The 27,555-nt window shown below is 40.5% G+C and overlaps 1 protein-coding gene across 3 annotated transcripts in view; it reads right to left on the bottom strand.

Moving 5' to 3' along the window:
• slc30a9 (solute carrier family 30 member 9) overlaps positions 1–27,555 on the bottom strand; it is a 136,963-nt gene that overhangs the window by 106,314 nt on the left and 3,094 nt on the right. For 2 of the 3 annotated variants that reach the window (XM_041196336.1, XM_041196355.1), the window contains exon 2: positions 14,238–14,358. In XM_041196336.1, coding sequence (XP_041052270.1) covers positions 14,238–14,334 — 97 coding nt within the window. In that variant the 5' untranslated portion in view covers positions 14,335–14,358. Of the gene's footprint in view, positions 1–14,237; positions 14,362–27,555 lie in introns of all 3 variants that reach the window. The other variant, XM_041196346.1, reaches the window with a different exon arrangement.

Raw genomic sequence — 27,555 nt, 5'->3', positions numbered from 1 at the left:
ACAGAAGAAGTATCTCCTCATCTCAGTCCTAAATGCCCTACCCTGTATCCTGAGACTGTGACCCCTTGTTCTAGATCCCCACAGACAGAGGAAACATCATTCCTGCATCCAGTTTATCTAGCCCTGTCAGAATTTTATATGTTTCAATGAGATCCCATCTCATTCTTCTAAACTCCAGTGAATATAGGCCTAGTCGGCCCAATCTCTCCTCATACGATCATCCTGCGATCCTAAGAACCAATATGGTGAACCTTCGCTGCATTCCCTCTATGGCAAGTATATCCTTTCTAAGGTAAGGAGACAAATACTATACACAATACTCCAGGTATGATCTCACCAAGGTACTCCAGGTATGATCTCACCAAGGTAAAGCTGCAGTAAGACATCCTTGCTCCTGCACACAAATCCTCTAGCAATGAAGGCCAACATTCCATTAGCCTTCTTAACTGCATGCTGCACCTGCATGCTTGCTTTCAGTGATTGGTATACAAGGACATCCAGGTCCCTCTATATATCACCATTTCCCAATCTACCACCATTTAAATAATACTCTGCCATTCTGTTTTTCCTACCAAAGTGGATAACTTCACACTTATCCACATTATAATGCATCTGCCATGTATTTTCCCACTCTCTCAACTTGTCTAAATCAAATTAAAGTCTCTTAACATCCTCACCACTCACATTCCCACCTAGCTTTGTGTCTTCAGTAAACTTGGAAATAATACATTTGGTTCTCTCATCCAAATCATTGATATATATTATGAATAGCTGGGGCCCAAGCACTGATCCCTGTGGTACCCCACTAGTCACCATCTGCCATTTCGAAAAAGGCCCATTTATTCCTACTTTGTTTCCCATATGCTAACCAGTTCTCAATCCATGCCAATATATTACCCCCAATCCCATCAGCTTTAATTATGCACACTTATGTGGGATTTATCGAAAGCTTTCTGAAAATCCAAATACACCATATCCACTGGTTCTCCCTTATTTGTTCTGCTAGTTATGTCCTCAAAAACCTCCAGTAGGTTTGATAACCTTGATTTCCCTTTCATAAATCCATGTTGACTTTGTCTAATCCCGTTGATATTTTCTAAGTGTCCTGTTATCGCATCCTTTATAATAGACCACAGCTTTTCCCCTACCACTGTTGTTGGTTAATTGGTCTGTAATTACATGTTTTTTCCCTACCTCCTTTTTTAAATAGTGTGATTACATTTGCCACCCTCCAATCTGTCAGGACTGTTCCAGAATCTACAGAATTCTAGAAGAAGACAACCAACACGTCCGTTATTTCCATGGCCACCACCTTTAGTACCCTGGGGTGTAGGTTATCAGGCCCCGAGGATTTATCGGTTTTCAGTCCCATTAATTTCTCCAGCACTGTTTTTTAGTAATACCAATTTCCCTCATTTCTTCCTTTTCACTAAACCTCTGGTTCTCTAGTATTTCTGGGAAGTTATTTGTGTCTTCCTATTTGAAGACAGAACTGGAGTAGTTGTTCATTGCTTTGCCATTTCCTCATTCTCTATTATAAATTCTCCTGTTTTGGACTGTAAATAAATATGACCTGACAGCAATTACAGAGGCATGGCTGCAGGACGACAAAGATTGGGTCCTTAATATTGAGGGACACATGACATTCAAGAAGAATAGGAAGCTAAGTAAAGGTGGAGGGGTAGCACTGTTAATCAAAGAGGGCATTGGTGCAATAATTAGAGATGAGCTTGCTTCAGGAGATCAGGATGTAAAAATGCTTTGAGTGGAGATGAGGAATAATAGGGGGAAAAAAGTCTTTAGTAGGAGTGGTCTACAGGCCCCCTAACAGTAGCCAGTGCAGGACAAAGTATTCAAGAGAAAATATTGTGTGCTTGTGATAAAGGGATGGCAATAATCATGGGTGATTTTAATCTACACAAACTGGAAAAATCAGATTAGCAGTAGTAGCCTGGTAGAGGGGTTCTTAGAATGCTTTTGAGATAGTTTCTTAGAGCAGCATGTTCTGGAACCAACCAAGAGCTGGTTATATTAGACTTGATATTGTGCAACCTGACAGGATTAATTAATGATCTCAGAGTAAAGGCGCTGCTAGGTAGCAGAGACCAAAATATGATTGAATTTTACAGCCAGCTTGAATGGGAGAAGAGTGAGTCAAAGACTAGTATCTTAAATTGAAATAAGGACAACTACGTGGGGATGAAAGCTGAGCCAGCTGAAGTGAACTGGGAAACTAAGCTTGAGGATAGATTAATAGAGAAGCAGTGGCAGATATTTAGGGAGATACTTCAGAATATAAGTACATTCCAAATATCAAGGAAAATTCTACGGGGAGGACCCACCGTTCATGGTTAAGTAAAGAAGTTAAGGAAAGCATCAAACTTAAGGAGAAAGCATACAACTACGCAAAGATGAGTGGCAGGACACTTGATTGGACAGAATATAAAGAACGGCAGCCGCTCAGTGACATCCTTGACCCTGGCACCAGGGAAACAATACACCATCCTGGTGTCATATCTGCAGCCACAGAAACGGATATCTGTTCCCCTTATGATAGAATCACCAATCACTATTGCTCTCTCACTCCTTTTTACACACCCAGTGTGCAACTGAGCCACTCATGGTGCCACGGATTTAGCTCTTGCTGCTTTCCCCTGAGAAACCATCTCCCCTAGCAGTATCCAAAATCTGTTACAGAGGGAGATGGACCCAGAGGACTCCTGCACTACCTTCCTAGTGCCGTTACTCTATCTGGCAGTCACCCTATCCCTACGACCTGCGCACTCTTTACCTGCGGTATGGTCACCTCACCATACGTGCTATCTACAAAGATCTCATCCTTGTGGATGCTCCACAGTGACTCCAGCCAATGCTCCAGATCTGAAACGTGGATTTCAAGTAGCTGCAGCTGGAGACACTTCCTGCACATGTGGTCACCACGGATACTGGAAGCGTCCCTGACTTCTCACATCGCACAGGAGCATTCCATGTGACCGAGTTGCCCTGCCATGGCTTATCTTTAAATTACTCCCTTTACTTTTACTTCCCCTAGTTTAGAGAGTACCAAGGACAGTAGAAATACTCACTAAGTCCTACTTACCAAGGCCACTGCTCTGCTGACAATGGAAGGGGAGACAATGGAAGGAGAGACAATGGAAGGGTCACATCCTTCCCTCTTCACCAAACCCCAACTGAAGCACTCAAATGCAACCCAAAGTAACACTGCAGATGGTTTGCTTTTATATTGTCTGAATTTAGCTTCAGAAAACCTGTTTAAGCCAGTTAACTAATTAACTAGCTGTAAGTAGAGCCTGAATGAACCTGGTTTTAAACCTGGATTAAAACTCACCTTCTCCCAACCCAAAGGGCAACTTTTAGTTAATTACTTAATTAAAGACTAGACTGAAGATAGAAGTTAATTCTTAAATTAAATTAACCCTTAAAACTCGCTCTCAGCAAACTTGGACACCCAGCTCCCTCTGAATCTCAGAGCTCCACAGTCTCTCACCATTTAGATAATATGCCTCTTTTTTATTTGTCCTGCCAAAATGGACAACCTCAATTTCCTACATTATATTCCATTTGCCAGATCTTTGCCAACTCACCTACCTATCTATATCCTTTTGGAGCCTCCTTACTTCCTCTTCACAACTTACTTTCCTACCGACCTTTGTGTCACCAGCAAAATTTAGCAACCATCATACCATCAGGCCCCTCAAGCAAATCATTTATCTAAATTGTAAAACGTTGAGGCCCCAGCACTGGTCCTCTTGGCACACCACTCATCACATACTGCCAACAGAAAATGAACCATTTATGCCTACTATGTTTCCTGTTAGTTTGACAAACTTCTATCCACACCAATATGTTACCGCACCCCCTCACAACATGAGCTTTTATTTTCCGCAATAACCTTTCATGAGGCACCTTATAAAATGCCTTCTGAAAATCTAAGTACAGCACATCACCATTCCTCCTTTATCCACAGCACCTGTTACTTCTTCAAAGAATTTCAATAAATTGGTTAGACATGATTTCTCTTTCACAAAGCCATGTCCATTCTGCCTGATTACCTTGAATTTATCCAAGTACCCTGTTATAACATTGTTCTTCCTTATGACAGATGTTAAGCTAACTGGCCTGTAGTTTCTGTCACCCTCCCTTTTTGAATAAAGGAGTTACATTCGCTATTTTCCAATCTAATGGAACCTTTGTGAATCTAGTGAGTTTCTGAAAATTAAAACAAACACATCAATTATCTCCCTAGGCACTCCTTTTAAGCCATTAAATGAATGTCATAAACAACATAGCTGTCTGTGGCAGGTGGTGGGGGAACCAACAAGCGGGAACATACTTGACCTCATCCTCACCAACCTCCCTGCCGCAGATGCATCTGTCCATCAAGTATCGGTAGGAGTGACCCCCGCATAGTCCTTGTGGAGGCAAAGTCCCGCCTTCACATTGAGGATACCCTCCATCATGTTGTGCAGCACCACCACCATTCTAAATGGGATAGATTTCGAAAATATCTAGTAACTCGAGACTGTGCACCTATGAAGCGCTGTGGGCCATCAGCTGCAGCAGAATTGTACTCGAACACAATCTGTAACCTCATAGCCTGGCATATCCCCCATTCTACCATTACCATCAAGCCAGGGGATCAACCCTGATTCAATGAAAAGTGCAGGAGGGCATTCCAGGAGCAGCACCAGGCATACCTAAAAATGGAGGTGTCAACCTGGTGAAGCTATAACACAGGACTACTTGCATGCCAATCAGGCTAAACAGCAAATGACAGACAGGGCTAAGCAATCCCACAACTAATTGATCAGATCAAAGCTCTGCAGTCCTGCCACATCCAGTTGTAAACGGTGGTGGACAATTAAACAACTCACTGGAGGAGGCGGCTCCACGAATATCTACATCGTCATTGATGGGGTAGCCCAGCACATCAGTGCAAATGATAAGGCCGAAGCATTAGCAGTGATCTTCAGCCAGATGTGCTGAGTGGATGATCCATCTTGGCCTCCTCCCGAGCTCCCCAGTATCACAGATGCCAGTCTTCAGTCAATTTGATTCACTCCACGTGATATCAAGAAACGGTTGAACCACTGGATACTGCAAAGGCTATGGGCCCTGACAATATTCCAGCTATAGTACCGAAGATCTGTGCTCCAGAACTTGCCACACCCAGAGCCAAGCTGTTCCAGTACAGCTACAACATTGGCATCTGGCCGGCTATGTGGAAAATTGCCCAGGTGTGTCCTGTACACAAAAAGCAGGACAAATCCAACCCAACCAATTACCACCCCATCAGTCTACACTCCATCATGAGAAAAGTAATGGAAGAGGTCATCAATAGTGCTATCAAGCGGCACTTGCTTAGTAATAATTGGCTCACTGATGCCCAGTTGGGTTCCGCCAGGGCCACTCAGCTCCTGACCTCATTACAGCCTTGGTTCAATCATGGACAAAAGAGTTGAACTCCCAAGGTGAGGTGAGAGTGACTGCCCTTGACATCAAGGCCGCATTTGACTGAGTGTGGCAATAAGGAGCCCGAGCAAAACTGGAGTCAATGGGAATCGGGGGAAAACTCTTCACTGGCTGCAGTCATACTTAGCACAAAGGAAGATGGTTGCGGTTGTTAGAGGTCAGTCATCTCAGCTCCAGGACATCACTACAGTAGTCCCTCAGGGTAGTGTCCTCGGCCCAACCATCGTCAGCTGCTTCACCAATGACCTTCCTTCCATTATAAGGTCAGAAGTGGGAATGTTCTCTGATGATTGCACAATGTTCAGCATCATTCATGGCTCAAATACTGAAACAGTCTATGTCCAAACGCAGCAAGACCTGGACAAAATCCAGGCTTGGGCTGAAAAGTGGCAAGTAACATTCACGCCACACAAGTGTCAGGCAATGACCATCTCAAACAAGAGAGAATCCAACCATCACCCCATCATGTTCAATGGCATTACCATCACTGAATACCCCACTACCAACATCCTGGGAGTTACCATTGACCAGAAAATGAACTGGACTAGCCATATAAATACAGTGGCTACAAGAGCAGGTCAGAGGTTAGGAATTGTGTGATGGGTAATTCACCTCCTGACTCCCCAAAGCCTGTCCACCATCTACAAGGCAGAAGTCAGGAATGTGATGGAATACTCCCCACTTGCCTGGATGAGTGCAGCTTCCACAATACTCAAGAAGCTTGACAACGTCCAGGACAAAGCAGCCCGCTTGATTGGCACCACATCCACAAACATTCACTCCCTCCACCGCTGACGCACAGTAGCAGCAATGTGTACCATCTACAAGATGCACTGCAGGAATTCACCAAGGCTCCTTCGACAGCACCTTCCAAACCCATGATCACTACCATCTAGACAGACAAGGGCAGCAGTTAGATGGGAACACCACCAACTGGAAGTTCCCCCCCAAGTCACTCACCATTCTGACTTGGAAATATATCGCCGTTCCTTCACTGTCGCTGGGTCAAAATACTGGAACTCACCTTCCTAACAGTATGGAGGGTGTACCTACACCGCATGGCCTGCAGCAGTTCAAGGAGGCGCTCACCACCACCTTCTGAAGGGCAACTAGGGATGGGCAATAAATGCTGGCCCAGCCAGTGAAACTCACATCACGTGAATGAATGAAAAAAAAAAACAGGACCCAGGGATTTGTCAATCAGCAGTTCCAACAATTTGCTAAGTGCCAATTCCCTGGTGATTATAATTTTCTTGAGTTCTTCCCTCCCAATTCCCGATTTGCAGCTATTTCTGGGGTGTTACTTGTATCCTCTATAGTGAAGATCGATGCAAAATGCCTATTCAACTCATCTGCCATCTCCTTATTTTCCATTATTAATTCCCCAGCTTTACTTTCTATAGGACCAACGTTCACTTTGTTAACCCTTTTCCTTTTTAAATATCTATAGAAACTCTTACAGTCCTGTCCTTATATTTCTACCTAACTTTCTCTGGTACTCTTATTTTTCCCCCTCCTTATTAATATTTTAGTCTTTTTTTTTTATAATCTGTCCAATCTTCTGACCTGCCACCCATCTTTGCACAATTATATGCTTTGTGTTTAAGTCTGATACCATCTTTAACTTTTGTAGTTAACCATGTATGGTGGATTCTTCTCTTGGAATTTTACTTGCTTGTTGGAATGTATCTATTCGGTGTATTCTAAAACATATCTTAAAATTTCTGCCGTGGGATCTCTACTGACCTATCCCTTAACCTAAATTGCCAGTTGACTTTCGCTTCCATGTCCTCATAATTGCCCTTATTTATGTTTAAAATAACACTCACCATTGAGTGTTAAACTCAGTCTTCTCCCCCTCAAACTGAATGTAAAACTCAATCATATTGTGATCAATGTTACCTATGGATACTATCACGATGAGGTCATTAATTAATCCTATCTCATTGCACAATACCAGGTCGAGTGGTCCCTGGTTGGCTCCATGCTGATCTATGAAATTATCCCTAAAACAGTCTATGAATATCATCTATGTTACCTTAGCCCATTTGGTTGTTCCAGTCTACGTGTAGATTAAAATTGCTGTACCTTTCTGACAAGCTCCCACTATTTCTTCTTCGATACCCCGTCCTACGGTGTGATTAATGTTAGGGGGGCCTTTACGCCACTCCCACAAGTGACTTCTTGCCTTTATCATTCCTCATCTTTACCTAAACTAGTTTCCTGCACTTAGGCCATCCCTCTCTATTGTGTTAATGTTGTCTTTAATTAACAGAGCCATCCCCCTATCTTTTCCTAACTTCCTATCCTTCCTAAAGGTTACATACCCTTCAATGTTCATGTCCCAACCTATCCCATCCTGTAGCCATGTCTCTGTGGCTATTAGATCGTACTTATCTCTATTTGCATTATTAGTTTATCTGTTTTGTTTCAAATGCTATGTACATTCAGGTACAGAGCCTTAAGTTTTGTCATTTTATTATTTTTGTAACCTCTAGCCTTATTTATTGGTTTACTCTTCAACTTATACTCTGTTACTTCCTGTCTTGGTGCGTTTATCATTTCCCAAATTAATACCCTACTCTCTTACCTTGTCTCTACTCTTTAATTTATTACATCTTCCCACATTTGATTTCCTGTCAGATAGAAGAGAGGTGAAATATAAGCTGGTTTAAGTGGGGGTGGGACACGTAAAGCTGGATAGAGGGCCAGTGATAGGTGGAGATAAACACTTCCTACTTCCCTAGTTATGCGACTTGTGAGAACACTCATCCCAGCATGGTTCAGGTGGAGATCATCCTTACGGTACAGCCCCCAATTTTCCTGTACTGGTGGCACTGCCCCACAACCCTGAACCCACTTTCCAACACCAGTCTTTGAGCCACACATACATCTCTTTAATCTTATTTGCCCTATGCCAATTTGCATGCAGCTCAGGTAATAACCCAGAGGTTATTACCTTTGAGGTTCTTCTTCTTAATTTGGTACGTAGCTCCTCATACTGGTACACAATCTCTTTCCTTGTCCTATCCATGTCATTGGTACCTACATGGACCAAGATCCTCCCCCGCCCACTGCAAGTTCCTCTCCAGCCCTGAGAGATGTCCTGAACACCGGCACTGATAGGCAACATAGCCTTCTGGACTCTCGCTCTTTGCTGCAGAGAACAGTGTCAATCCCCCTCACTATACTACATATACCACTATACTACCACTACATTGCTCCCCTCGCTTGGCCAGCTTCCTGTACCATAGTGCCATGGCCAGCCTGCTCATCCATCTTGTAGACCTTGCTTTCATCAACACAGGTTGTAAGCACTTCAAACCTGCTTGACAATTACAAAGTCTGAGGCTCCTCCAGTACTTTCTGATTGGTCCCTTTACCTGCCTCACTCATGGTCACATCCTCCCGTCCCTCGCTGCTGACCAAAATAAATAACCTTATTCTAAGAGGTGTGAACATCTTCTGGAACAAAGTGTCTAGGTATTTCTCACCGTCCCTTATGTTGCGCAGTGCTTGCAGTTTGGCTTCCAGATCAATAATCCTGAACCAGAATTCCTCGAGCTGCTTAAACTTTCTGCAGTTGTGTTTGTCCTGGATAGCCTTGGCATCCAAAAGCTCCCTAATTCCAGGCAAGCTGCAACATAACACCTGTCCTGCCATTGTCACTTGTATTATTTAGTTAAGAAAGTAATTAAATTAATTAACTTAGAGTAATTCCTATGTATGCTACAATTTACTGTGCTTATAAATGCTAGTACCACTGACAATTAAAAATTACACATTCCTTAACTGTACAGGTATATGTTTTAGCTGTTTAAAGTGAAATTAAAATTAAAGTAAAGTTTTAGTTCTATTTTGTTTATAGGTCTATGTTAACTCCTGTGTCCTAAGCTGGCTATTAACACGCTGACCCTAACACTAACCACTTACCCAACAACCAACTTACAAAAGTACAGCGCCTACGTTATTTTATACCCGAGGAATAGAATAAACCTTAACCACTTAGTAGATACTCACTAAACAGCTAGCTTCTTCTCCAACCAAAGTACTTCTCTGCTCTGATGTCACTATTTGTTTACTCGCGGCGCTTTCAGGCTCCCGACCGCCTCTCCACTCGCGGCGCTTTCAGGCTCCCGACCGCCTCTCCACTCGCGGTGCTTTCAGGCTCCCGACCGCCTCTCCACTCGCGGCGCTTTCAGGCTCCCGACCGCCTCTCCAAAATGTTGGTTTAATCTTCAAGTAATTGGGCATTTAATTATTGAAATTACTTACCAGCAGCTCCACAGGGGTTTCCCAGTTCCAGGTTTAACCTAGGTGTATTTTCAGGAAGTGGGCAGGAATGCCAGGTTCCTTAACTACTACTTTCTGGAGCTTTAATCCCTTGCCAATGTCCAAACCCACCCCCCTTGGCAGTTAAAATTCCAACCATTGCATCCTTCTAACAGCTTACTATCCCACCTAGCTTTGTTTCAAAGCAAACTTAAGGATATGTTATACTTAGTTCCCTCACTTAAGTCATTAATACAGATTGTAAATAGCAGAGGCCCAAGCACTGATCCTTGTGGTGCTACATACTAACACCCCAAAAATAACCCATTTATTTCTACACTCAGTATTCTGTCTGTTAAACAATCTTCAATCCCCACTAATATATCACATTCAATCTCATAAGCCTCAATCTTGTGATAAAATATTTTGTGCTGCAATTTACTGAATGCCTAAAAATCATAATATATTAAATGCATTGGTTGTCTCTTATTTATCCTGTTAGTTACATTTATCCTGTTACACATTCCAAAAATATCTAACATTTGTCAAGGACCATGTCCCTTTCATAAAACTGTACTGTCTAATCATAGTGATTTTCTAAGTGCCCTGTTACCATGCCCTTAATAATAAATAAATTAATAATTAATAAATTGTGTCTACTGCTGACGAAAGGGCGTCTACTTCATAGATCCATTTCTCTCATGCCTCCTTTCTTGAACAGCAGGGTTACATCTGCCACCTTCCAATATATGGGGACCCTCTAGAATCTGTAGAGTTCTAGATGGTCAAAACCAATGCATATATTGTCTCAGTAGCCACCTATCCAAGCAATCTGGCTCCAGGGATTTGTCAGCTATTGGTCTCATTAAGATAAGGAACTTATGGAGGAGATAAGAATACAGAAGATGGCAATTGAGAAAATATTGGGACTTGGGATAGATGCATCTCCAAGACCTGATGGTTTCCATCCGAGAGTAAGTGAAAGAATTGCAATAGTGTTGGTTATAGCCTTTTCAAGCTCTCTTGTGCTATTAGATTGAGTTGCTGATGTCACGCCATCATTTAAGAAGGGCAGGACAGAGAAATCATATAACTCCAGGCCTGTTAATTCATCAATTTTGGGAAAGTTACTAGAATCGGTTGTTGGGGATAGAGTGACTGAGCAATTGAAGAAATATGAGCTGTACAGAGAGTGCCAGCAAGGCTTTAAGGGCAAGTCCTGTCTGGCTAATCCAGTTGCATCTCTTGAGGGGACCCACTCATTAGGTGTATAGGGGCTGTCAATGGGTGCCTTTCCAGAGAGCATTTGATGCAAGAGATTAGCACACATAATTGAAGATAACTTATTGACTTGGAGTGAATATTGATTGGGAGATAGGAAAAAAGCAGTATATACACAATGTAACAAGTGTCACGAAGCTATTACTGTATATAATATTATTGTAAAATATTTTTCTTTTAAAATTGAGGTTTAGACTGTGGGTGTGTCTTAACTGGATTAAAGCCAGCTAGCCTGGGTGCTTTGATGTGTACTAGTTTTAATATGTAAGAGAGATAGCGTGCATTTGCATTTTTTGAAAAGAGCATTCAAGAAGCCAGGTGAAAACTACCACCTATCTAACAGATACCAAGCAATATGGTTATATTACTAATAGAACTGGAACTATGAAAGGGGTTTTATTGTTAAAAGGTGGAGTTCAAAGGGGCTGGTGATACAATGAGAATTTACATTCAATGAGTGGTGCTAGGTGTAACTTCAGCAGTTGTGTGTCTGTAGGACAGAGGCAATGTAACATCGAAGCAGCTGTGAGCCTACCACTGTCTCCAGAGAAACCAGAGTGAACAGAACCTCTATTTTGAATTCATGTGCCAAAAATGCTTTGCCTGGTGTCTGGTTAAGTCTATGGGTTGCTGATACCTTAATGGAGATTAGTTTGGGGATTTGTTAAAATTTATGATAGTAGTAATTTGTAACCATGTATTTTAAACTGTGTAAGTTAATAAAATGTTACGTTTAGTTTAATGTAAAACCTCGAGAACTGGTGGTTTGATTCCTGAATTCAGAGTCGCATCTCAAACATAACACTTAAAATTATAGGTTATGACAGTTGTTTAAAGTTTCCCTCTGGGGTTTTTAAATAACTCAGCTTTACCAACTACATCAGTCATAACACAAGTAATGTTTCCCAGGGGTCTGCCTCAACTTTTCACCATACTTATTAGAAATATGAGGTCATCCACTTTAGACACAGGAAAAGTGAGTCAGTTAATTTTCTAAATGGTAAGAAACTAAGAACTGTACAAGAGCAAAGAGATTTGCAAGTTCAATCACTCTAATCATTTTAAGCTTGCAATCAGTACAAAAAGAAATTAAAAAGGTTAATAGAATGATGGTGTTTATCTCATGGGGACCGAACACAAAGGGAAGAAAGTTATGCTTTAGTTGTATAGAGCACTGGTCCGATCACATCTGCAGCACTGCATTCAGTCTTTGGCACTGCACCCAAGGAAAGATAATAGTGTCCCTGGAGGTGCTGCTGTCCATATGGGTCTGAATGATACTGGGGATTAGTTGATTAGATTATGGACAGGCTGCATAAACTTGGCTTACATTTCCTTGAGTTTAGAAGTTTGAGCAATGAATTGATCAAGTTGCTTAAAATTATTTATAGAGTAGATAGAGAGAAACTATTTCCTCTTGCAGGGAAATCAAAAACAAGACAATATCATAGAATTAAACAGTACAGGACCATTCAGCTCATCAGTCTATGATAGTATTTTGAAAATTTTCCAATTAGTCCATTCCCCTTCTTTTGAAAGTTATTATTCAATCTGCTTCCAGCCACCCTTTCAGGCATTGTGCTTCAGGTCATAACTATTTTTGTAAAAAAAATGTTTCCGCGTGTTGCCTTTGGTTCTTTTGCCAATCACCTTAGTTAGAGACCGGTTAAAAAGTAACCAGATTTCAATGATTCCAAGTTTCTCTCTAGTTTCAGATTTATATTGCTAACCTAGACCTTAAAGCTGTAGTGTAAATGCACCCTTTAAACATTAAAATACATCACTAAATAGAAATAGATGATGCTTAACCTTAACATTTGATTGCTACTGATGGTAAGCATTTGCAATCTTGATCCTTAAATAAGTTAACAATGCAGGAAAGTATCAACATGCCTAAGTGTTTATAAATTTGGAGATCAAATGATTAATACTTGTAAGATTTAATAACGCTATTTTCCCAGAAGATTATGCACACCTGATGTGTTTTTATGAGCACTAAGGTGGATATTTGAAGGAGATAAAGATAGTTTTGCATTAAAATTTTACAATGACCCCAAATGAATTTTGTTGTTTTATATTCAGACATAAGCCATTTGTACATTACTGTTAATCCTTTACAAAGTTCAAAATTAATTAAAAACTGTTTCCATACTACTAAATGACAAACTATTAACAAAACAGGAACACATTAACATAATGAAGATGGGATGGAAGAGATGAAACTTAATTCACATTTATAAATGCTGTTTTAACCTGAAAGTTTAATTTGTGATATTATAATTCACAAGCTGATCAAGAAATGTCCAAAACAAAAACAAAAATACCTGGAAAAACTCAGCAGGTCTGGCAGCATCGGCAGAGAGGAGCACAGTTAACGTTTCGAGTCCGAATGACCCTTCAACAGAACTAAGTAAAAAAAGAGGCAGTGCCTAGTCGGAAGATGAGGTGCTGTTCCTCCAGTTTGCACTTTACAGCCTTCCGGACTGAATACTGAGTTCAACAATTTTAGATCGTGAACTCTCTCCTCCATCCCCACCCCCTTTCCGATTCCCCCCCTTTTTGTTCCAATAATTTATATAGATTTTTCTTTTCCCACCTACTTCCTTTATTTTTAAATGTATTTCCATCCATTGTTTTATCTCTACCTTTTAGCCTTTTTTGATTCCTTCACCCCATCCCACCCCCACTAGGGCTATCTGTACCTTGCTTGCCCTGCTTTCTACACTTAATTAGCACATTCCTTAGATAATATCACCACCTTCAACACCTCTTTGTCCTTTTGTCTGTAATATCTTTTGGTTATCTCCACCTGTCACTGGCTCTCTATCCAGCTCTACTTCTCCCACCCACCACCCACCCACCCCCCCCAACCAGCTTATACTTCACCTCTATTTTTACTTAGTTCTGTTGAAGGGTCATTTGGACTCGAAACATTAAGTATGCTCCTATTCGCAGATGCTGCCAGACCTGCTGAGTTTTTCCAGGTATTTTTGTTTTGGATTTCCAGCATCTGCAGTTTTTTGCTTTTATCAAGAAATGTCCTGTTACATTATGTTCTGAATAAGACAACTATTGTAATTGTATAGATATTGCTCACTGGTGATCCAGTCTATTAAACAAAAGAACCTGGTCTGATAAAGGCAAGGACTAGGACAGATGCACAATAGCATTCTAAAATCATTTTGGCTCACCATAATGGACCTGACTGGTTCCAACAGCATACGGTCGGAGATAAAGCTTGCACAACGAGTGCCATGGTTTCTGCGCCAGTCCAAGAAACATATTCATAGAGTCTTCAGGACAGATGTTTTCCTGCTAGGGAAAAAAAAACTTTAATTGAAAAGATTTAAGCTTAAACTACGAATACATGCTCCTCAGTGGGTTACATATAGTAGTAGATCCTTCCAAAATATATAAAGCTAGAATATTTCACTTTGATAGTACAGAATTTGAGTATCACAGAAAAAGGACACACGTTGAAACTCTGTGTCGCACTCATCAGGACATTCACAAGGATACCAAATGTAAAGGGAACAACAATTTATACTTCATGAGAAGAGAGTCCTCATTGGTTGGCAAGTGAATTCTGAATGGTAGAGATGTTGCCATGGATAATGCACCAGTTAACTGATGACTGACTGCCAAGCTTTGTTTAAATGCTGAAATAGGGTGCATCAAAGCCATCTCACAAAATAATGGCTATCCTGATCAGATAGATCATTGCTTGCTGTATATTGTTTGCAACTCATGAGTGGACCTAAGCCACCACTTTCAGTCCTAAAAATTGCCCAGTCTACCTCAGATTATCCTGAAAGGGTATCTCAAATTTGAGCAATAGGTGAAGTTAGCCGTTTCATGCTGCTACTAAGCAGTAGCCACTAAGGATGCAGCTGTCAAGCTAAAAAGACGTTCTTCCCATCACACAAATGAGTAATGTGATATATGAATTTCAGTACCTGTGCAATGCCAGGTATGTAGGCTGTACGTCCCAAAGACTGGCTGATTGTATCAAACAGCATGTCCCTTCAGCTGTTCACGACAGACAAGGTACTGACCGTACCCAACCAGCCTGCACGTGCAAAGCTCAAAAACAGTGTACAACATTAGATGTGATTCTGCAATTGGACAACATTTACTAAACAATCCTGAGTGTGCTAAGAATTATGCTAATGACCAATTTAAGATCATCAGTTGGACTTGTGGCATACTGTGTGCTAGAAGCTACATACATTAATACACTGTTCTTTACAGGTAGAAAGAACATGTACACACATTGCACCTGTTTCAACTGAACAAAATAGGCAGCAGCCATTCTCTGGATCATTCTCCAGGGCAGTGACTTGACCAATTCCAACCTGCCTGGCTTGAATTGAATTGCATTTAAACAAAGCTTGGCAGTTAACTATCAGTTAATTGGTGCATTCTCCATGACAATGCCTCTACCAGAGTCCACTTGCCAACCAATGAGGACTCTCTTCTCATGCAGTATTGTTTGGTATTCTTGTGAATGTCCTGATGTGTGCAAGGTGAAAAGCTTCAACATGTCTTTTCTCAACAATAATCTTTTGCTTCGTTAACATTAAAAGATTCTATGCTTGTTCACAGAAGTGTACACAGAACTGCTCCTACAAATAACAAGGAGTATGTCTCAACACAATCACGCTGACAATGTGTACAGTGTGCGTGAGGAAACAGATAGAGACAAAACAGAATCGCAACCATCTGCAGTGGCAAAAATCTGCATGCAATGCAATGAGTGTATCACAATAAGGAAAATATCAAATCCAAACCAAGGGGGAAACTTACAGATGTAATGCATGTAATAATAAATGAAAAACTAAGACTGTTTCATGATGTTTTCAAACCAAGTTCCAACCCAAGGCTTAGTTCAACGTGAGAGTTCCTGCTCTAATCCGTTATTTTCAAATACTTCAACAACATGGAATTACGAAACATACAGCACAGAAACAGGCCATTTGGCCCAACTAATCTGTGCTGGTGTTTAGACATCACAAGAGTCTTGTCCCATTCCATCTTCCTCATCTTAGCCTTTCAGGATATTTTCCCATCCATTTTGCTCTCATGTAATCAACCAGTTTCCTTTTGAAAGCATCTGAACCATTTATCTCAACTACCACCCGTAATAGCGAGTCTTAAAAATTTCTCCCTATTTGTCTAGTGGGTTTATTTAAACTTAAACAAAGCCAATTACATACGTACGGGGAGGGAGCTGGCTAAGGTTAATTGGGTAAACAGACTAAAAGATGTGGTAGTAAATAAACACTGGGCAACATTTAAAGAAACAATTCAAAATGTTCAATAAAAATGCATTCCAATGAAAAACAAAAACTCAGCGGGCAAGATCTAACCATGACTTACTAAGGGGTTACAGGGATAGCATTAAATTAAAAGAAGAGACTTAGAACATTGCAAAGAACAGTAGTAAACCTGAGATTAGGAGTGTCTTAGAAATCAGAAAGGGCCACCAAAAAGTTGATAAAATGGGAAAAGTTATGAGAGTAAACTAGCTATTGAGAGAGCTTTTATAAGTATATAAAAAGAGAGTAGCTGAAGTAAACATTGGTCTGTTAGAGGCAGAGACAGGAGAAATTAATATAGAGAAGTGAAGAAACAGCAGAAATGTTGAACAAATATTGTGTGTGTCTTCACAGTAGAAGACTCAAGTTCCATACCAAAAATAGAGAGTAACCAAGGGGCTAAGAGTGAGGAACCCAAGGTAATTACCATTCGCAAAGAAAAAGTATTAGAAAAACTTAAGGGACTATAATCTGACAAATCCCTAGGACTGATGACCGACATCCCAAGGTTCTAAAAGAGATAGCTGCAGAGAGAGTAGATGTGCTGGTTATGATTTTCCAAAATTCTCAAGTTTCTACCGGGATTACGAAGAGACAGAATGACGAACCCAAGTTTGCTGAGATTGAAAGCTGAAGGAATGCAAGCTGAAGAGGATGCAAAGACATAACAACAATTTAAGTGAGTGAGCAACTTATTAAATGCTTTCTGGAAATCCAAGTATACTACAAAGTGGCAGACAGAGTATAATGTGGGGAATTGGGAGGTTATTCACTTTGGTCATAAGAACAGAAAAGCAGATTTCTTTTCCAAAAAGAAAGGCATAAAACTTGCAAATTTTGATGTTCAGAAGGACTTGGGTATACTAATGCAAGGTAGACAAAGTTAGCATGCAGGTACAGCAAACAATTAGGAAGGTAAATGACATATTGGTCATCATTACATGGTGATTGGAGTACCAGAATAAGAAACCTTGTTATTTTTACTTTAGTGAGGCCACACTTGGAATACCGTGGCAGTTTTGGTCTCCATATTTAAGGAAGTATATACTTGCTCTGGAGGTAGTACAGCAAAGGTTCACTAGATTGATCCCTGGGATGAGAAGGTCGTCCTATAATGAGAGGTTGAGCAAATTGAGTCTATATTCTCTGGGGTTTAGAAAAATGAGAGGTGATCTCATTGAAACATATGAGAGTGGTGCGACAAGGCAGACACAGATTATTTCTCCTGGCTAAGGAATATGGAACACAGGGCCACAGTCTCAGGATAAGAGAACAATCATTTAAGGCCAAAGCAAGGAGAAATATCTTCACTCAAAGGGTTGAGAGTCTTTGGAATTAGTTACCCCAAAGGTAATAATGATATTTAAGGCTGAGATTGACAGATTATTGATCACTCAGGGAATCAAGGGACATGGGGAGTGGGTAGAAAAGTGCAGTTGAAGCAGAAGATCAGCCACTATTTTGGTGAATGGCAGAGCAGGCTTAACAGGTCATATGGTCTACTCCTGCTCCTTTCTTATTTTATCACCCCCATGCCTCTCCTGTTAGTAGCAGGCCATCAGTGGAGAAAAAAGCTTAATGAACAAAGACAAAAAAAAACTATCCTCCATGGAACTCTGAAGAGATGACCCACAGGGTGCTTAAAAATAGAAATTAAATCATTTTATGTCAGATGATTAGGAAACTTTGAAAGACAGTTTATAGCCACCACTCGCATTATAGTTAAAAATGGAATAATTCTTAAAATAATTACAGGAGTTACATACAAGTTATATAAAAAGAATAGGGAGCTTCTATGAGGCACACTTAGCAATCTTAAAGATGTATTTTCTTCCAAACATACTTATAACTGTGATAAAAACAAAAAAACTGCGGATGCTGGAAATCCAAAACAAAAACAGAATTACCTGGAAAAACTCAGCAGGTCTGGCAGCATCGGCGGAGAAGAAAAGAGTTGACGTTTCGAGTCCTCATGACCCTTCGACAGAACTTGCGTTCGAGTCCAAGAAAGAGTTGAGATATAAGCTGGTTTACACACACACCTTAAACCAGCTTATATTTCAACTCTTTCTTGGACTCGAACGCAAGTTCTGTCGAAGGGTCATGAGGACTCGAAACGTCAACTCTTTTCTTCTCCACCGATGCTGCCAGACCTGCTGAGTTTTTCCAGGTAATTCTGTTTTTGTTTTTTATACTTATAACTGTGTTTACCTGATTTCATATAGTGATGATAATATTAACAAGGATGTATGCATAAAAATAGAACACACTGCCAAGATCATGAAAATTAATTTCCAGTTGGAAAAACATGCCATTGTAAGAAATCACACAATATAAACCAGTTAAGAAAGGGAGAATACCAAATTTTAAATATTTGCTATGGGCTTGAAATTGCTTTGTAAATAATAAAAAAAACTATTACTGAGCAGATTTCATATGAATTAATACTTTACCCTCTGAAACTCACTCACATTCTCTTATCACCTTAAAACTCAATTTCTCCAATACTCTAAGTATACTTATATCTCAGTATACTTAAAATACCACATTCTATGCTGTACCAAATACCACTTACTTATTACTCCTGTTGTGCCAATCTTCACTAGTTCCCTGTCATTGGCATTGGACTTAAAAACATTTTTCATTTCTCACTCCATAACTTCACCCCATCCCACCCAAAGAACCTCTTTCAGCCCCATGACCAAATATGCATCCTCTGCTTTTATTTTAAATTCAGAATTACTGTGCATTTCCTTCCCCCATCCACCTCTCTCAGCAGCACAGCTTACACCGGTCAGGACCCAGTACTTTGAAAGTTTCTCCCTAAAACCTGCTGTGTCTTTACATCTCTCCCCATTCAGAAACACAATCCAACACCTATACCTTCAACCAAATCTTCAGTTACTTCCTTCAAGCCTCATCTCCCTCCCTCTACAATTGTGAAACATCTTTGTTGTTTTGCTACATTAAGTGTAAACTATTATTGCTAACTTTAGCCAACATAAAAAACTGTCATCATCACTTAAAAGCAAATTAACTGAAACAGAAGAATACTTTTCAACTAAAAGTAGGGATAATAAACCAAATATGGTAAACTTAACAACCCAAGGTAATGACCAACATTAATCAAAGTGTGTAAAATTATATGATTTGGGACCACTTTTTGCAAAATACAAAGATCTGAGTTGGCAAGATAGTTCATCAGAAATTAATCTATCCATAGGTAGTGGGGTACAATCAAACATTGAGCTGAACCAAACAATTTTATCATAATTCTAAGGAGATGAAGAAAATTGAAAGTTCTCAATCCAAACATCATGGGAAAACATAATTTCAGATAAAAATGTGGAAGGAAGCAACCAACAGTTAATGGTCTTGGGCAGAGAATTACACAAGATAATCAAAGCAGACAACATTAATTCACCCTAGGCTTCTTATAACAGAAGCCACGAGGAAGATGTTCAATGCTTTATGATTAGAGGGATTCCAAGACTCAATCATGGCCTTTTAGTCACTCTAGTTATTTGTTCATTAAACCATGTGATTGCATTATCTCCATGAAATACTTCTCATATTTTAGAGCAAATGACACTGAGGGAAAAGGAAGGTCACCACATAGTCAATTTACAATCTGTGAAATGATTCTGTTTGTATTTAAAATATCTAAACTTATTTTATTCCTGGCATACAAGAATACAGCCTATAGGACAGCTTACATGGAATTACATGGTGTATTCAGGACAGAAATAGACCATTCAGCCCAAAAAGTGCATGCTAGTGTTTGTGCTCAACAAGCCTCCTCTCAGCTTTCCTCATCTAAATCTAACATCGTAACCATCGGTTTCCATCTCCCTTATGTGTTTCTCTAGCTTCCCTTTAAATATATCTACACTATTTGCTTCAAAGCTCCGTGGTAGAGATTTCCATATTCTCACCACATTTTGGGTGATTCCCTTTGGGTTTTTATGTCAATAGTCTCTAGTTATGCTCTTCCCCACAAGCAAAAATGAATCCTCCCTGTATCTATCAAAACTTATCAATTTTAAAAATCTTCATTACTTCACCCCTCAGCCTTTTTTCCCCCATGACAGAAAGACTCAGCCTGTCAATCCTTTCCTGATAGCTATTTCACTTCAGCCTGCTGCAGAGGGATTTAAAATTACAACCTGCAGCTTTTCAACTTTTAAAGGTAATCTTATATCACACACCTACCTCAGGATTTGAAAAAGAAAATGGAAACATTGTTCCTCAAGAATTAGCCAATTGCTGAATAAACTATTCCAAATTTATGTTAAAAGCTATACTAATGGAAACTAATCAACGTACCCAATAATTGGAAAGAAAAGAGACCTTGACTGAACTGACATTTTTAATTACCATAATGTATCAAAGAGTCAGAATACAATAGATGGCTTAGTTGTAAAAAGAGATGCCTCCTGGTATGCTGGAATAAGTATAGGTCAGAAATGGAACTACAAAAACATGGCACTGATTCATCTACCAACGATCCCTTTTGACATGGCTCTCTGTTGGGAATGCGGAAAGAATGAAAAGGAGGTAGATATTATTTACAAACAGCTTGAATTTCACTTTTATGATATATGGCAGGACATTTGCATGCACCTTAAAAAGCCATACAACTTGTAGCTATTTTTGAATAAACATGGTTTCAGCAAATTACCTGTTTACTTAAAAAACGTATTTTTATATTCCAATTAGGAACACTTAAATATTCAACAAATTGTAAAGATATTTGAAATGCCCACATCCCTGTTTGAAGCCTGATTCTGGATTCTATGAGTTAAAAGTGATTCAAAAATTAAAAAACAAAAGTCATGGAAATACATGGCGGGTCTGTTAGCAACTCGAAACAGAAAAGGCAAGTAAAAATTTAGGCTATGGCTCAGGAAAACAGCAGCTAGAGGAAATGGAGCTTGAAAAAGGGAGAGAAGTCAGGTGAAGAATGCAACACAGCTTCAGAGATTTCAGCACTTGGACAAAGTGGGAACTGGATCAGGAATCAGGAGAGGAGAGTGAGAGAGGACGACTCTGAAACAGGCAGTCAGCAACACATAGAGGATAGCAGAAAAGCTATAGAAAAAGTGCGAGGAGAGGTGACTGAGGGAGTTCAGTGAGGAGGTGCTCCTTTCCTTTTCTACCTTTCCTTAGAAAGAAGAGTGGCGGCCTTGGTAAATAGGACTTGGTGAGTAAATTAGAAAATTGCAATATTTTTAAACAAGTTGCAGTACTTAGATTTAACTGTGAGATGCCAGAAATAAGGGAAATTTAGGGCCAATATAATGAAGTAATATAAATAATCCAAAGTAGAATAAAGTTAACATAAGTTAAGTAGAGTTAAGACAAGGCAGGGCAGCTCAGTCGAATAGAATGCGTGTCTCGTAATATGTGCGAAGTCATGGACGCTGCCGGTGTCCTAGACGACCACTTGTGCAGGAAGTGCTGCCAGCTACAGAAACTGGAGCTCTAGATTTCAGAGCGTGAGCGGCAGCTGGAGTCACTGCGGCGCATCTGCGAGGCTGAGCACTACATGGATAGCACATTCGGAGAGGAGGTCACACCACAGCTTAAGGGTCAGGAGACAGAGAGGGAATGGGTGGGTGACCACCAGGCTGTCCAAGAGAAGTAGGCAGGTAGTGCAGGAGTCCCCTGTGGTCCTGCTCACAAATTGTTTTTCCGTTTTGGAAGCTGGTAAGGGTGCTGATTCTTCAGAGAAGTGCAGTCAGAGCCAAGGTCGTGGCACCATGAGCGGCTCGGCTGTACAGGTGAGGAGGAAGAAGAAAGAGCAACAGTGATACAGGATTCATTGGTTAGGGAGCAGACAGGCATTTCTGTGATGTTAGACGTGACTCCAGGATGGTTTGTTGCCTCCCTGGTGCCAGGGTCAAGGATGTCAGAGTGGCTGCAGGACATTCTTCTGGGCGACGGTGAACAGAGGTCGTGGTCCACATTGGTACCAATGACTTAGGTAGGAAGGGGGATGTGGTCCTGCAATCAGAATTTAGGGAACTAGGTAGAAGATTAGCAAGCAGGACCTCAATGTAGAAATCGCCGGAATACTCCCAGTACCACATGCCAGAGAGTACAGAGATGAGGGGATAAGGCATATGAATGCGTAACTGGAAAGATGGTGCAGAAGGGAGGTCTTTAGCTTTCTGGGACAAGTTCTTGGGGAGCTAGCACCTGTACAAGCTGGATGAGTTGCACCTGAACGGAGCTGGGACTGAGTTTCTTGCGAGGTGTTTTGCTAGTGCTGTTGAGGAGGGTTTAAACTAACTCAACAGGGGTGTGGGAACCAAGAGAAAATATGAGAGAGAATATCAGGGTGCACAAAATACTGGGAGGAACAGATAGCACTAGTATAGGGAATAGTTAATAGGCAAAGTCAGGGTGAGGGAGAAATTAACAAAAACTAAATCAGGGTTACTATGCATGTATGTGAATGCACGGAGTATAGTAAATAAGATTGGGAAGTTACAGGTGCAGATTGCCATGTGGAAATGTGATGTTGCGCAATAACAGAGACCTGGCTCAAGGAAGGGCAGAACTGGGCATTAAATATCCCCGAGTACAAGGTGTTCAGAAAATATAGGAAAGGAAGATGGAGTGGTGGTATTGGTTAAGCAGAGTATTGCAGTGCTGAAGAAAGAGGATGTCCCAGAGGGTTCAAGGACAGAATCAATTTGGCTAGAGCTAAGGAATAAAAAGGGTGCAATTACATTGCTCGGTGTAGTCCATAAACCGCCAACTAGTGAGAAGGACGTAAAAGAACAAATCTGCGGAGAAATTATAGAGAGATGCAAGCATTACAGTTATAATGGGTGACTTTAATTACTGTAACGTAGATTGGGACAGTGGTAGTGAAAAAGATGGGAGAGGGGCAAAAAATTCCTAGACTGTATTCAGGAAAATTTTCTACAGCAGTATGTTTGCAATCCAACAAGAAAAGAAGCATTGTTAGACCTGGTTCTTGGAAATGAGGTGGGCAAAGTAGATCAAGTGTCAGTGGGGGAATATTTAGGTGGAGACAATGATGTTTTAGGATGTATTGTATGTCTTAGGATGCTGATAGAAAAGGATAATAGGCAATCCAGAATAAGCATAGTTAACTGGAGGAGAGCCAACTTCAATGGGGCAAGAACGGAGCTGGGCCAGATAGACTGGAACGAAAGATTGGCAGGAACAACTGTAACAGAACAATGGGCAACCTTCAACAAAGAATTGGTTCAGGCAAAGTCAAGACTTACTCCATCAAATGGGAAAGGTGGAGCAAACAAATCCAGAGCTCCCTGGATGAAAAAGGAGATAGAAATTAAGATAAGGAACAAAAAGTGTGTTTATGACAAGTGTCAGGTAGAAAATATAATTGAGAACAAGACAAAAACAGAAGGTTCAAAGGAGAGGTGAAAAAGCATATTAGAGAAGTGAAGAGGGATTATGAGAAAAGACTGGGCACCAACATAAAGGGGAATCCCAAAGTATTCTATAAAGCATCAATAGAAAAAGTGTGGTAAAAGGAGTAGGGCAAATTAGGGATCTAAAAGGGAGTTTACACCTGGAAGAAGGGGCCATGGCTGAGGTATTAAATGAATACGTTTCATCCGTCTTTACCAAGGAGGTAGATGCTACCCAGGCCATGGTGACAGATGAGGAAACTCTGTCACTAGAAGGGTTCAAAATTGATAAGTGTTGAATAGACTGTTGGTATTTAAAATTGACAAGGCACTGGGACCGGACGAGATGCATCCAAGGAAGGAAGTGAAAGTAGAAATTATAGGGGCACTGGCCATAATTTTTCAGTCTTCCCTAGACTCACGGGAGATGCCAGGAGTCTGGAGAATTGCAAACTTTACTCCCTTGTTCAAAAAAAGGTCATAAGGATAAGCTCAGCAATTATAGACCAGTCAGTTTAACTTCAGTGGTAGGCAGGATTCTTGAAACAATTATTTGGGATAGAATTAAGTCACGTAGAAAAATAGGGGTTAATAAGGAAAAGCCAGCATGGATTTCTACAGGGGAAATAGTGTTTAACTAATTTGGAGTGTTTTGAAGAGGTAACAAAAAAGGTCAATGAGGGTAACATGGTGTACATGGACTTCCAAAAGAAATGCACGGCCTGGAAGTGCGGTGGAGGCAGATTCAATCGAGGCATTCAAGAGGGAATTAGATGACTACATGAATAGAAACAATGTGCAGGGGTACGGGGAAAAGGCAAAAGAATGGCGCTCAGTCATAATGCTCATTTGGAGAGCCGGTGCAGTCACAATGGGCCGAATAGCCGTCTCCTGTGTCGTTAAAATTCTGAGATTCTGTAGCTGGAATGAATAACTGGAATCAAAATACAGCAAGAACGGCCCAGTCAATTTTTTGTTCCCTGCCAAATGGATCCACTAAAAAGTGTGGCCTGTTATCTTGATGCTTTCCACTGTCCAACCAGAATATTAATTGCTCAACAGACATTTGACAAACAACTGAATGAAACTGTGATAAACACAATATCTTATCACTGGCTGTTCCTATTTCATCAATCACTGACATCATTGTTGTTTATTTTTAATTCATTCATAAGATCTGGGCAATGCTGGCTAGGTCAACATTTATTGCCCATCCCTAATTGCCCTCGAGAAGGTGGTAATGAGCTACCTTCTTGAACTGCTGCACTCAGGAGGTGAGTTACTTGTTGCAGGATTCCTAGTCTCTGACCTGCTCTTGTAGCCACAGTAATTATATGGCTAATCTAGTTCAGTTTCTGGTAATGGTAACCCCCCCAGATTTGATTGTGGGGGATTCAGCGATGGTAAGGCCATTGAACATCAAGGGGTGATGGTTAGATTCTCTCTTTTTGAAGATGGTCATTGCCTGGCACTTGTCAGCCCAAGCCTGGATAATGTCCAGGTCTTGCTGCATTTGGACATGGGCTGCTTCTGTTTCTGAGGAGTTGTGAATGGTACTGAACATTGTGCAATCATCACCAAACATCCCCATTTCTGACCTTATGATGGAAAGTCATTGATGAAGCAGGTGAAGATTGTTGAGCCTAGAACACTACCCTGAGGAACTCATGCAGTGATGTCCTGGAACTGAGATGATTGACCTCCAATGACCACAGCCATCTTCCTTTGTGCTAGGTATGACTCCAAGCAGCGGAGAGTTTTCCCCCGATTCCCATCGACTCCAGTTTTGCTAGGGCTCTTTGACGCCACACTTGGTCAAATGCATCAAGAGCAGTCAATCTCAGTTCAGCTCTTTGTTCATGTTTGAACGAAGGGTGTAATGAGATCAGGAGCTGAGTGGTCCTGGCAGAACCCAAACGGATCTCAATTATTGCTCTGACACAATCATTTAGCCAACGTATATTTTGCAACAATGTGTGGACTTCGTGGTACAAAATAACATTGACACTTTTAAAAATGGTGATTGCTGTTAGCTTCAATCAGACAACAACTTCCAGTGACCACACACACAATAGGGAGATGGTGTCTGCGATGTCCTGATGGCCAAAATGGTATCTGATCATCTGACTAGCTGTTCAAATACATTAAATGTGAACTTCTCATAATTACCTGATGTGTACAGTACACTAAACTTAGACCAGAAAATGTCAGGGATTGTCTATTTTAAAATCAGAAGACAAGTCTTAATTACCAAACCACTTTTCTGGCGCCAGAAATTAACTTTTACCAATCCGGAGTCTTGTTCCTTCAAATTTTAATTATTGTTGGAGAATTTTAAAAAAACACAATATATCTCCTTTTACATTTTGTCCCTCTCTCTCAACTCCATATTTCTTCCCCTCACATTATTTCCAATAGGTAGCTGACCAGAATCTGATGCATTAAGTCCACAAAAAAATCTGTGGGCAAATGCAAGTGTAAGGAATGACACTCCAGCCATTTAACTCTTCATCTGACAATTATGCAAGCACTATGCCAAATTCAACTATTTTGTAAACTTGAAGGGCTAGAGTATATTTTGCAAGGCTAACAATGATAGGAGAGGAAAGATGAAGATTTAGTAGGTGGAAAGTTAAGGTAAAATTCATAAACATAACCCATTACGTAATTGCACTCATGAGATTCTGTATCAAACAGATTTCTGGGCACTGCCAATGAAGCATATTTTCTAGTACTTTTTTTTGGCATATCAGATTCAGAAATACAAATGTCAATAATTTCAACTTTTTCTAAAAAAAACTTTGTAAAAGGAAGGATTCAAAAGCAATAGAAGTGATACAGTGCAGATTCATTAGTGATGATGACTTAGTTACAAAGATACTGGAGAAGCTTGAATTTTATTTTTCTATTTACAATTGACAGGACCACTGTCTGATTGGTTGACTCAATAAAGGCATTCAAGATTATAAGTGTTGCAATAAAGTGATGAATTATTTGGGTAGGTCAGCCAGATAATGAAAGGCAATCACAAAGATAAATTAAAAGGGTAGGTTAAAAATCTTGAGAGCATGCTGTTGGAACATGAAATTCACTGCCACAAACCACTGTGGTAGCACAGTCCATAGGGAATTACACAGTTGCTTAAAACAAATAGTGAAAAGATATGGGGAGCAAACAAACAGGCAAGTTTTGAGATTAGGGAGAGGAAAACAAATCTTCCAGTGCTGCTGTTCAAGATTGCCTGTGCATAGATGTGCATGTGTGGAGATTAAGAGGGGACAGAATTGTACTGGAGTGTTTATGCCTTTAACAGTGCAACAGTGGAACCACACACCATTATCATAAAGGGCTTCATGTAGAGGCATCCTCAGACGAGAGATATTTCGAGGATTTTAGCTGGAGGAGGTTATGAAGATGAGAGAGGTGAGATTTTGAGAGATTTAAACACTAAGGCACCTGGTGAAATTAGGTTTCTTAAAGCCAACATAGGCCAGCAAGGATAGCAGCAAATGGGACTTGTTGCAGGATTGCACACAGACAGCAGTTTTGGATGAGCTAAAGTTTAGAGAACATGCAGGTTGGGAGGCTTCCAAGAGAGTATTTGATTAGTCAAGTATGGAGATGGCAACGGCACAGAGAAGAGTTTCAAGGCTGAGGCAGGGCAGATGCAGGAAATGTTATGGAGGTCTTTGCAAATTGTCTTTGTAATGGTAAGAACAAGTGGGCACAAGCTCAGCTCAAACAAGACATTGCAAACAGATTAGTACAACTTGAGAGTG

The sequence above is a fragment of the Carcharodon carcharias genome, chromosome 1 (genome assembly GCF_017639515.1).
Source record: "Carcharodon carcharias isolate sCarCar2 chromosome 1, sCarCar2.pri, whole genome shotgun sequence".
Lineage (NCBI taxonomy): Eukaryota > Metazoa > Chordata > Chondrichthyes > Lamniformes > Lamnidae > Carcharodon > Carcharodon carcharias.
The sequence above is the reverse complement of the archived record's forward strand: the minus strand, read 5'-3'. Positions and strand labels throughout refer to the sequence as shown.